At 36.0% G+C, this 12,521-nt stretch overlaps 1 protein-coding gene across 1 annotated transcript in view; it reads left to right on the top strand.

Moving 5' to 3' along the window:
- The window catches only part of LOC145678375 (limbic system-associated membrane protein-like), a 558,076-nt gene that overhangs the window by 444,613 nt on the left and 100,942 nt on the right, over window positions 1-12,521 (top strand). Inside the window, exon 4 of the mRNA XM_081748449.1 lies at window positions 12,074-12,182. Coding sequence (XP_081604575.1) covers window positions 12,074-12,182 — 109 coding nt within the window. The remainder of the gene's footprint in view (window positions 1-12,073; window positions 12,183-12,521) is intronic.

Consider the following 12,521-nt stretch of genomic DNA (forward strand, 5'->3'; position numbering starts at 1 on the left):
GTGTATCCTTTTCAAGGACCATGGTTCGAAACCCACCAAGATCGATTAAAACCGAATTCATTTAAGCGGTTAGCATACACATCTTTGGTTTGAAAGACCTGAGTTCGATTCCTGGAGAAACATTTCTTAGGATTTTTCTAAAACTTGGTTTAAATTTCTAGTTCGAAAATTTTAAAAGTTTAGTTCGATAAAAAGTTTGATTTGAAAATTTTTAAATGTGATTTACATCTTTAGTTCGAAACTTTTGTTTTTAAAAAATGTTTTAGTTCGACAAAATTTTGTTTCATTTTTTTAGTTCGAAATTTTTTTTGGGTTCGAAAATTTTTTGTTTGAAACTTTTTTGTTTCAAAATTTTTTAGTTCGAAAATTTTTGTTTAAAATTTTTTTAGTTTTGAAATTTTTTAGTTCGAAAAAATTTTTAGTTTAAAATTTCTTGTACTCTGCGGAACCGTTTCGAAAAGAATCGGAGCAGTTTAGGTAAAAAAAATCTGGCAACACTGTTTCCATTAATGAAGCGCTTACTGAGCGTTTAAAAAATCGCTTAAACTCACAACAATGTGTTATAAGAAATCTACAAGCGACACCTCTCTTTCATCATTGTTACTTCCAGAGACATAGGCAACTAATTCAAGGACAGGATCTCCATCAAGGTAAAAAAGCTGGTAATCATCTTATCTGCCAAAGAGAACGATAATATTTAATGTAAACTTCAGTACAATATCATGATACCAAAAAAGGGTTATTTAAGGATGGGGTTGAACCTTCATGGGAACTTTACGCATAACCATTAAAAAAAAAAAAAATCCCGGTCTAGGATGGATCGCTGTCATATCGCTCTGTATTTCCCTCGTGAACTGGGGGGGGGGGTAAGATCATGTGACTTCTATCCACCAATCAAAATTGAGGTACCAAAACACGCATCTTACACATAAAATAAAACAAATAAGTAAGGGGTTTTCCCATGTAATCTGTTCATCGTGTGGCGGGTCTAAAATCATGTGACCTCTGTCGGCCAATCAGAATCGAGGTACCAAAGTATACATCAGAAAGGACACCCTAATTTCAAAAATCCTAGGACCTAAAATCACGTGATCTCTATCATCCAATCAGAATCAAGGTACCAAACCACTTATCTTACCCGTAAAAGGAAACGAATTAGTGATGGATTTCCCCGCAAGGGTAAAACATGACGTCATACCATGTGACCTGTTCACCGTGTGGCGGGTCTAAGATCATGTAACCTCTGTCGGCCAATCAGAATCGAGGTACCAAAGCACTCATCAAAGAGGATACCCAAATTTCAAAACCCAGGGTCTAAGATCATGTGACCGCTATCAACCAATCAAATTCAAGGTACCAAACCACTCATCTTACCCATAAAAGGGAACGAATTTTAAAAATCCCAGGGCCTAAGATCACGTGACCTCTATCAGCCAATCATAAACACTCATCTTACCCGTAAAAGGGAACGAATTTCAAATATCGCAGGGTCTAAAATCACGTGACAGCTATCAACCAATCAGAATCACACATCTTACCCGTAAAAGGGAACAAATTTCAAAAATCCCGGTCATAAAAGAGAATGAGGGATTTCCCCGCGGGTCATCATACCACGTGACCTGAAAATTTGAATTTCCCGCGTGGGCGGGGCCTAACGTCACGTGACCTCTCTCAGCCAATCAGAATCGAGAAAATTTTTGCTGACTCGGCTAGCCATACGGGGGGGCCTACTACTGGGCCCAACTCAAAAATTACAAAGTGTATGGGGATCAAGTATCATATCTTTGGAAGGCTGTTGGGAAGTGAAAGAACACGAAACAGGTCTCGACTCTAAAATTGCCCTATGTAAAATCGCGGCCGGTCAAAATGTGCATCTTCATTTCGATTCTCCGAGTGCAATCGCTTTCCATTTTGCAATCGGGACTTGTCAATATGAAACATTTGCACGTATTTGCTGTTCCTGGTATAAGAATTTTTTTTATTTGAATCATTTTATACTTTATAATCCAGACAACGAGCATGTCAAATGTTATTTCTTTTCTTTTCTTTTCTTTTCTTTTCTTTTTTATTTCTTAATTTTATTTTATTTTATTATGTTTATTTATTTATTTATTTATTTAGGCCCAAAGAGCAGAATCTCACATTCGGGGCATTTCCTTTCTTTACGTTGAATGCAAAAATTAAAGTGAAAACAAAAGAAAAACCGACTACAGAAAGAACTAAAGGGTAATATGTTTGCACAGTGTCATCATAAAGCGTTCAGACTTGTTCCATCTACTTTCATATAAAAACAGCTTTCCGACGACCTCCCTCGACATTTGAAAATTAAGAGTAGAACCCTGTCTGGGACTCTGCGGAGCACCCTGGGACAAATATTATTACTCTCAATCATTGTACTTATGAAATGATGGCATGTGTTTTGCTGTTTTTACATCTGTATCACCGTTTCAGTTTGTTTTTAGAATGTCGCGATAACCTTTACAACACGCTTTTGCTGACAGTTTGGCCGGCCGCCATTTAACACAGAGTAATTTTAGAGAGTCGAGACCTCTTTCGTCTTATTTCGTTTTCCAACAGGTTTCCAACGATATACTATTTGACTCCCTTACCATTTGCAATTTTTGAGTTGGACCCCACCTGTGATACTGCTGGTGGCCCTGGGACAACACTTTTTGCTTTGATATGTTGTTCTATTAAAATGATCGAACACATGTTTCCATGTTTTGGCATCTGTCTCATCGTTTGCGATTTCTGGGGTGAAAACGAATTTTTTGGACACCCTGTATATTCATATAACTCGCAAAGTATATGCGTTCGGAAAATTTTTATTACAGTTTTGTAATAGGCGTCATTAATGCTTTCGATTGGTGTATAAAGCATCTTCCACTTCGATATATAATCTCCCTCTCTTCCCTTGTTAGGGGAGGGGTGAGGGAGGTATATGTAAACAAATTAAAATGAAAGTGAAGAATTTTGTGACTTCATTACTCTTGAATCACCCAAGCGATCTCAAATTTTCCAACATAGAGGAGGTTCTTTACTGGAATGGTTTACATCACATCACTTTGACGATAAAACTTGGGGGGAGGGAGGGGATGAATTATATATATATATAACTCTTGAAACACTCGACGGATCTCGATCAAATTTTCGGCATAGATGAGGTTCGGGCCTGTGATGATTTTTGTTATTTTACTTTGACGTTGCAGCTTAGGGGATGGGGAGGAGGGAACTATATATATAGAAATAGAAATGAAAGTAACTATCTTTCTGACTTCACCACTTTTCGACCACCCGACCGATCTCGATGAAATTTTCATGGTAAATGAGGCTCAGACCTGAGATGGTTTTGTCATATCATTTTGACGGTGCAACTTAGGAGAGGAAGGAGAGTGAGGAACATTTATAAATGATCGGAAACGAGCGATATTAGTATCGAATTATAGTTTTCGGAGTCGCTGAGATGCACAATGATACTTCTGATACTGATTAAATCCAAATTCAGCAATTTGGGGGAATGGAAAAGGAAATACATAAAACTATAAAAAAGTAAACCACATTAGTGTCGAATCCATAATTTTCGGAGTCGCTGAGATGAACGGTGACGCTTGCGATGCAGTGCTCCGCAATATAAAGGAGGGGATGGGAAGATACACATGAAAATGGTCGAAACTGTCTGATATTAGTGTCTAATCCACAGTTGGGGTCGCTGAGATGAACAGTGACACTTCCGGGCCCGTTTACAACCAAATTCAGCCCTGCAACTTAGGAGAGGGAGAGATATATAACAATCATCGAAAATGTTGATATTAATGTCGAATCCAGTTTTCGGAGTCCCTGAGATGAACGGTGATTTTTCCGATGCCGTTTAAATCGATGGCACAAAAAACGAAAACAGCATATTTCACGGATACCAAACATATGTGATACGGTGTTGTGCATTTAAATTTTCATTTTAACCCACCGGAGCGGGTAATTGATGCTAGTTAATAATAACAATAATCTGTTGATGACACCTAAATTGAATAATTACTGAAATATTTTGAAATCTAAAGTAAATAATACGTAAATAATGACGAAGTATTGTATTTTCACAGAATCTACTAACTATAGAGAAATAAATGATAAATTAGACGAAATAAACTATTTATCTTTATTTTCATAAAGTCATTGTTTAAAAATTACCAACATAGTTATATTATAAAAATATTTAGTAGCAAATTAAGGAGCATTATTTTAATGCTACTATTTTTCTGGTATCCATAAAAAAAACTAAAATATTTTAAATTGTACAGCAAAGTTCAATTGCTGTATTTATCTTAAAATATTTATTATTGAAAGACTTATCAGTATTTGTCATGTTACTATAGATTAGTAACACGAACAACACTTTAATAGAGTTTTCCTTTAAGTCATCTAAACTAGGAGAAAGCAAATTGAAATTTGAACTTAAAATCGTGCACAAATCTAAATACAAATTAATAAAATTGTAAGCTTCTGTTTATGTCTCTGCCTTCTTTTAATTATTTTTTTAGTTATTTTTTTTACTGCAACCTTTGATTCTTGTGATATTTGTGATTAAATTTTCCTCCATAATTATATTCTACCGGAAGATAAAAGGAAACAGGGAAAGATGAAATACAAACGTCAGATCTTCCAAGTGGTTTACTCAATTAACGCTATCTTTGTTGCCGTTCTTCGGATGCAGGTAAATTCAGGTCTTGTTTTCCTATTAATCACGTCCCTATTCAACTTCCTCTTCTGTATCTGTCACACACAAACAAGCGATTGAACAGCAAAGGTCGCATAATTTAACAAACACTTTCACAAATATTGGACGTTTAAACTACTAACGAAGAAAATAATGTGAAAGCCTTGTAGGCGATTGTAATCAATATTTTATTCATTATATTACAATATTTATGAATCTAAGTACTTCCCTATACAACAATTAAATAGCTTATTTTAACAATGGAATAATTCACTTTCTGTTTTCAAAATTGATATTTTGGTTTAAAAGAACTACTTTATTACGACCCGCTGGGGAGAGTAATACTCCAGCAAGTACGTTTTTTCGCGCGCTACTCTAGCCAGCTGTTTTACGCGCTATCCTAGTCAATTGCTTTAAGTTGGTCACAAAATCTATATCATTTAGTACAAGGGGAACAAAGCGAGCCTTATATCATCGAGTACAAGGGCAACAAAACGAGCCCTGCGGGGCTTCTAACCCGTTCCTACTACTACTACTACTGATCTGCTCAAAAGTAAGTAAATCACATTTTCGAGTATTATTTTCGTATTATTTTAATTTAAAAATTGTTATAAAAATGTAAAAAAAAATGTTTAAAAAACTTTCCTGGGGCCGGATTTGAACTCAAGCCAAAACAGATTTCGTTACTAGCATATAGCCCTAGCCCACTCGGCCACGAGGACCGATAACAACAGATGTTTGAATTCTGCTATTTGAGTGCAACGTGGCAAGACATAGATAACGCCAACCAATCAGAACTGTGTTTTCCGTTCCTACTTCCGGGAGCATTACTCTCCTGAGCTAGTCCTACTTTATTGGGGTAGCGAATTTAGATTAGAAAATGAGTAGTCCGAATTCCACTACATTCATAGCTATTGCGGTTAGAAAGACACGTTTATTTTAGAAGAGACATATATAGGATATGTGCCCTTTCTTCACTAAATATATAGTAAGCAAGAGTCACGCATGCCCCGCAAACTCGTCCCCCTACACAACGGGAGTGGGGCCGCTTCTCCGTGTTTTTATTGAAAATTCAATACGACACACTGGCTGATTATTCTGCTTTGATGGAGGTCTTGCTTTGATGCTAGAATGACATGTGAAATTAATCACTCACACATCGGAAATTGATACTGTGCAGTTCTTAAAATGTCTTAGCTATAGAGATATATGCATCACTCAGTTCCAAATTAGCGTGGTCTATTTACAGCAAATCTTGCAAAACTGAGAAAGACTGTAAGATCTGTATGTTTGGTAGAACTGAAAGTACTTGAATATTTTTATGTGAATCACTTTCTTTTCAACCTTCATTCGTTTGCATTTACCAATCAATACGAGAATTCCTATCTTTCTTGACCGTGACGATTTCTTTAATTGACTGCGTCTTTACATCGTCCACTCAAACTCAGTACTATCAAATCTAGCTGAAGTACCTGCAACCAGAAAGGTTTGCATAACTAATGTCACCAAGTGAGGAAGACACAACACAATGTCACCAAGTCAGTAAAATTTGAATATCTCCTCTGTTGAGCAAGCAATCTTTGGATGATACAAACCTGAGGAATTGTCTAAAAGCTGGACTTGAAGGTTCCAAAACACTTACAACCCGGAGAAATGTTACAACAATGTTATCCTGAGAAACATCGAATCTGAAAAAGAACGGTACTTATGACGTCGCACGTTACATCAAAAGAGGTCGACAGACCCGACGTTAGAAGTTACAAACCAAATTAAGAAATATTACTTTGTATAAAAGAAACGTATCGATGCAACCGAATTAATACAACTTATTTTCAAACCATAGTCGAGTTTCAGGATCTAAGATGCGAGTCGTTAGAGTTGGAGGATACACTCAGCTACATGTATGGTCTGTTTTATACTAGCAGCACGAATGGAGTCAACCATGTTCTCCTACATCTACAAGGTACAGTGATGATATTTAATGACTTTAACATAAAGCGTAGTCTATTTGCCTTTTCTATCCTTCATTTTAATTTCACACATTTAATATAAAATATTTCACATGATTTTATTTGTTGTCCCCAACTATCCTAAAATAAATTCATTTGAGCTACATCTTCATGGACCAAATTTCGATCTAAACTCCTAAAAAATTAGTTTACTATATTTCTTTCTGACGCCATGTCAGTACTGAATACCTACCCCAATAAATCTTACTGGATTTGAAGTCAGGCTATCTTGCTGCAAATGTCACATCTTGCAACCTTTTACCACCACTGAAGGTTGACCTTTGGTAACCTAGACAGTTATGTTACATTATGTGTACATTCTGCATTCTGTATTACAGTATGTTATCTCTGGGGATGGTATTTATCTTCTCTCAAATCTTGACATATCTAAACATAATCGATACGAGCCCGAAACGATAGCTTCCCCTCAATCCTCCAGGATTTGCGCCAGTGTGCAAACACACTTAAGATTTCCATTGCCAAGTATTATGCACCCACTTGCTTTTATCAAGTAAATCCACGGACGTAAATCAGGGCTTAAATAGACCATTGTAGAATTATTTATCTGATAGTACAATGAAAACCATGGTTTATTTCAGGAGACTTAAAAGATGTTTTCTAAGCTTACTTCATTTAAGGAAGTCGATCTTTTGACTTTCAAAACACTGTAAAAATGTGAGGACATTGCTAGAATTTCTGAATAAATTTACAAATAGAGTTTCACTGCTTGAAAACAATAAAGGTAGATATAAATAAATCAATGAAGGACGCTACTTTTAAATTGAAATTATAACAATGTTACATAAGTAAACTAATAAATAACATTGTTTTCAACATTTTTTTCTTAGGAACATAGGCCTCCTTTTAAAACTAGATTGATTTTTAACGTTATATATAAACATAGGGGAAAGGTGCCGAATATCGCACCTATTTTATTTTTCGTACGTAGCGAAGCAGAAATAATTGAAAATGAAAACAGAACAAGGACAAGGCAAAGGATGGAGTGTTTGCCAACTCGTGTGATGCCTAGAATGGATTTCATACATTACATACTTGTACATAACGTTTTAAACAAAACTCTACGATTTTCCGAGTTGAAAACAAGTGTGCATAATATCGTACCCCGGTGCGGTATTAAGAACACATTTTGTAAGGGCATAATGTGCAAGACTTTGTTGCCGAAAACAAGAACAAGAAGTTATAATGAGGCATGTAATTAAACAGAGGCCTCTTACATGTTAATATGCTACAACTATTAAGGCCTCTTACATGCTACAATAGAAAAAACACATGTTTGGTCTACATTCTAAAGCATACAACACATTCTTGTACAAATTATCTAGAAATGGAACATGGACATTGCAGAATAGTTTACATGTGTGCTACAAATTACAAACAAAACATCGAAATTGCATAGACCTACAAACAAACCTAGAAACATTCAATGAAATATGGAATGAATGCTCTGAAAAAACATTAGAAAAGATGTAGTTAAAGAAGAGGCGAAATAAAAAAGCAATGCCGCCAATGCAGTTCAGTGTTCATGTAAAATTCAATGTGAAAGTGATTATTATAATATTCCAAACACAAATTACACACAAACTGCTTGTAGTCGTCAGTACTCGTGCATAGCTCATGCCACCAAGAGCTACACTGAATACAACGGATCCATTTTTCGCCTCCTTTGTCACGTGAAAATGTTCCGTTACAATAAGGACATTCTCAGTCTTCATTTTCACTGTTTTCATCAGATGACACTAAATGAAAAGACATATCCAAATCTTCATCACTGGTTATGCCAGGTCTTCTCTCCCGTGTTGTTTTCTTCCCCTTCTTTAACGTTTGTTTATTCTCTGTACGAACGTGTGTCCTTTCCAATTCGCTTTGCTGCTTTCTTTTCCTTTTGTTTGACTGTTCCTTTTTGAGATATGCGTTGCAGATCTTCAGTGAGTTTATTTTTGTATGGTGAGCTTGTTAGAAGAGTAGCAGAACCACCTCGTCTTCCTCTAGACATACCAGGATTATGCACATGATGAGGCACTGGACTTACACCCGATGGTAAGACGAGCGACGATGCACTGGAGGTGCATCCATTTGAAGAATGCGAAGACTGGTTGAACGTTTCGGTGTTTCCTAAAGAACTGCCTTCAAAAGTCTTTGAAGAATGAGCAGCAGGTGACTCATGCAGGCCTAATGCTGTAGATGTCTTGGTATCTTCTGTTGGTGATGTAGGCCTAAGTGTTCTCACGTGTGTGGAAGCCACAGTTCCTCCGTTTGCTGCTTCCTTGCTGACTTCTTCGTTTGCTTCAGCAATGTATTCATGTTCAGGAAATATATTGCGATCGCAGGGATACAGACAAGTCACTCGATATCCATTGGCAGCTACTTGAATTGTGGCAGCCTTTTTGTAAGCTTCTCCAAACAATGGTGCAACTTTGTAGTGGGTAACTGCTTTGTGTTTATTTTTGAGTCATGTCTCTATTGTTTGCGCATAATATGTCTTCAGTGGTTGCAAAAAAGCTCTGTCGAGAGGTTGCAATTTATGTGTCGTGTGTGGTGGCAAAGAACAAATGTGAACACCATTCTCGCGTGCCAATTGAAGCAACCTAACATTGCGCGTATGTGAGTAATGGCCATCCAGAATAAGAATAACTGGATTATCTTTGGAGGGTCTGACGTTCGTTAAGAACTGCTTCTATCAATTTGTATCCAGCCTGAGCTGTGGCAATGAGCGATGGTGACATAAGGGGCACCAGCCAGAAGTTCCTGCTTCATATTCTTTCTAGGATATACAATAAGGTGTTGTACAAAATGCCCTGACGCACTCATGCATGATACCACTGTGACTTGGGAACCATGTTCTGCAAACGAAACTGAACCAATTTGCCTTTTCCTTTTAAGAGCAATCACCTTTGTTGTTTTGTGCTGGACGATGATAAGGCCTGTTTCGTCAACGTTGTAAATTTTTGTTGGGTCATGATGCACAATGTCAACCAGTTGTTCGTATATATATATTAAAAAAAATGCATTAACCTTTTCTTTAGTGAACCCCTTAAGTCTAGCAAGACTTGTCGGTTGATGTTTTCGTAGAGTGAGCTTCGGATTGCGAGTCATAAAGCCAGGAAACCATTTAGCACCAGCTGACTAATCGTTCTTCGAAAATGGACGCGGCATTGATTTCAGCGAGTTGAAAAGCTAAAAGTTTGATATCCTTGGCCGTTAAACCGAAAAACACAGATTCCATGTCTACACAATACTTCACTAATTCACTTTCCAAATTGTACCCAAGAGTTGGTTTTCGCCCTAACCTAATGGAAACTAGCTTATCTATATCCTATTCGGCACAACCCACACGGAACATGCCCTGTACAGCCTTATGTGGCATAATTCCAAGGTGAAAAGTGCTATTCGTAATATCGCACCCGTGCGGTATTTGGAACATATGCAGGGTGCGATATTCGGCACAAGTGGGCATGCTAACATGGTGCCTACTTCCACCAACACATTTGGTATCTACTTCGCAATATACACTTTACACTATAACTAGGTAGTTACACATACCATTTATGCACTAATTATATGATTATATCATACCTTTGACTGCAGAATATATCGTTGACGACAATCTTGCAAAATATTTTGGCCTTCACCAAAATTACAACAACTCGTGCTTTTCTTCTACCTGCTCACAGCGCGGCGAAACTCCGTCTACTGGAGTAGATACCTCAGCCGATTATAGTACACGTGTTAACACCAGAGTGCAGCACTCCCCGGCCGAAATCCAACGGGGTACGGAATTAGGAAGGGGTGTGATAATCGGCACTTCTCCCCTATAACCTTTTTTTCCTAACAATAAAAATTAATATCATTTAACTTTTATTAAATGGACGGTTTTCTTTGATTGTGAAACTAAAATATATATAAAATGTAAAGCTGTTTCTGCAAACTGCTTCATCATTTTCAATTTATACGGTTTAACCTCAAAATCCTTTTTCTGAACACCGAGAATGGGATTTTATTTTTCATGGTTTTGCTCGTTCCCTCTGACTGAAAAATCCGTTTTCACAGAAACATTTAGTGATAAATAATTTATAAACTTCAGAAAGCGTGAAGCCAAGTGTGGACAAATGGTCTGAACGTTTCGTGGAAAAAATAGTTCCGGAAAAAGTTACAGAAGGTTGAAAATTTATTTCAAATCTCCGTTCTTTTTGTGGTAACACGATGTAAGTTATATTTAGATTTTTTTTAAAAGCACGCATTTTAAACATTAGGTGGAACGTGTGTTAGGTTACCTTATCCACTTTGTTCAAAAAGGAGAGAATTAAAAAAAAATAATCTAATATTGCTACTTTGTATGTGTGTGAACCCTTGTTTGCATAAATAAATTATGGTCTCATTCCTACAACATAAATATAATGTAAATCTGCATAACATTATTTATTCTTAAAACTATTCGTTGTACAGTAAATTCATAAGAAGTGCAACGTACAAGTGTAACACACATAAATTGCTACTATAAGAAATTAGTTTGCGCTAACATCAGTTCAGTACTTCTATGGAGTTCGAATTGATAAAATAAGTCAATAAAAGAATTTGTTAATACGTATTGTAAATTTTATGCCCTGGTCTCTCGAAAACATTGCGTTGCATCATATTCTTCATATTCAGATACGTGTAAGAAAACACAGCACAAAGATCTGACACTAGACAAGAAATATTGTGCGTCTCTAGAATACAAAATAAAGCAAAACAACTAAAAGTATTACATACTAGTTTATTGAAAATGCAACACAGTATTGCCAATGTTTCTAATTACAGTTAATTAGTTTTGAAAACAGATAAATTTATCCGTCATGAGGACTCTCTTTTTTCCACATAACACTTCAATCTCAATTTTTAAATTGCACTCTTGGTAACTTGCTATTCTGGCCCGTGCGTAAATACGTGACTGTATATAATTACAAACTACTTTACGGAACAGTGATTACGGAATGATTGGATCAATAAAGGTACTGTGGGTAGCGTGGTTTACGTTTTTAAATTAGCAACATCAGAGTTGTTATGACCAATATTAAAATTTTAAATTTTAAAGGATTTTATTTAAAGATTTACGCAAATGTTATAGAAAAGAATTTCAAAATGTTATTTTTTTATATTATTGTTTACCAACATAACTTTGAAATCGTTAAGAGGAATAATATAAAGTCCCCTTTACAGTTTCATACATTATAGTTTCGCAGAGAAGTATTTTCATACAGAGTTTTCGTCTATATTAGTGATCAGCCTGATAGTTTAATAATTGTAATAAATATTGGAAAGAAACTAAGAGTGCTTTGTTTGCCTTTTATTTTAGGATTGGTCTCTTCAAATAAAATTTGTGCAACAAAGAGACGCAGGACTTTATGAATGCCAAGTTTCGTCACATCCGCCAACGAGTATTTTCATAGAGCTCAAAGTTGTAGGTAAGTTTATATTGAAGTATTAGCTTCAACATCATGGATGTTTCGAAATAAAATCCATAGTTACCTAACCTGGTATTTTGTATACCGGTATATTATTTATAGAATTTGTTACTGTTATTTGTCATACATTGTTTGTTGATATCCAAATGTTTGAGATTATAATTTGACCTTACGGAAAAATGTCTTGGAAGCAGGGTAGTGAATCAATATAAAAACCCCGGTTTTAAAAATTTGTAATGATACTCATATTTCAAAATCCATTCTTAGCAACGTTTCGGGAATTTCCTGTAAGCTGTAAGTCTAATAAGAATTGTTTCTTTTTAATCCTGACAAAATTTT

This window comes from Thermobia domestica, chromosome 2 (assembly GCF_964235325.1).
Source record: "Thermobia domestica chromosome 2, izTheDome1.hap1.1, whole genome shotgun sequence".
In the NCBI taxonomy this organism is placed as follows: Eukaryota; Metazoa; Arthropoda; class Insecta; order Zygentoma; family Lepismatidae; genus Thermobia; species Thermobia domestica.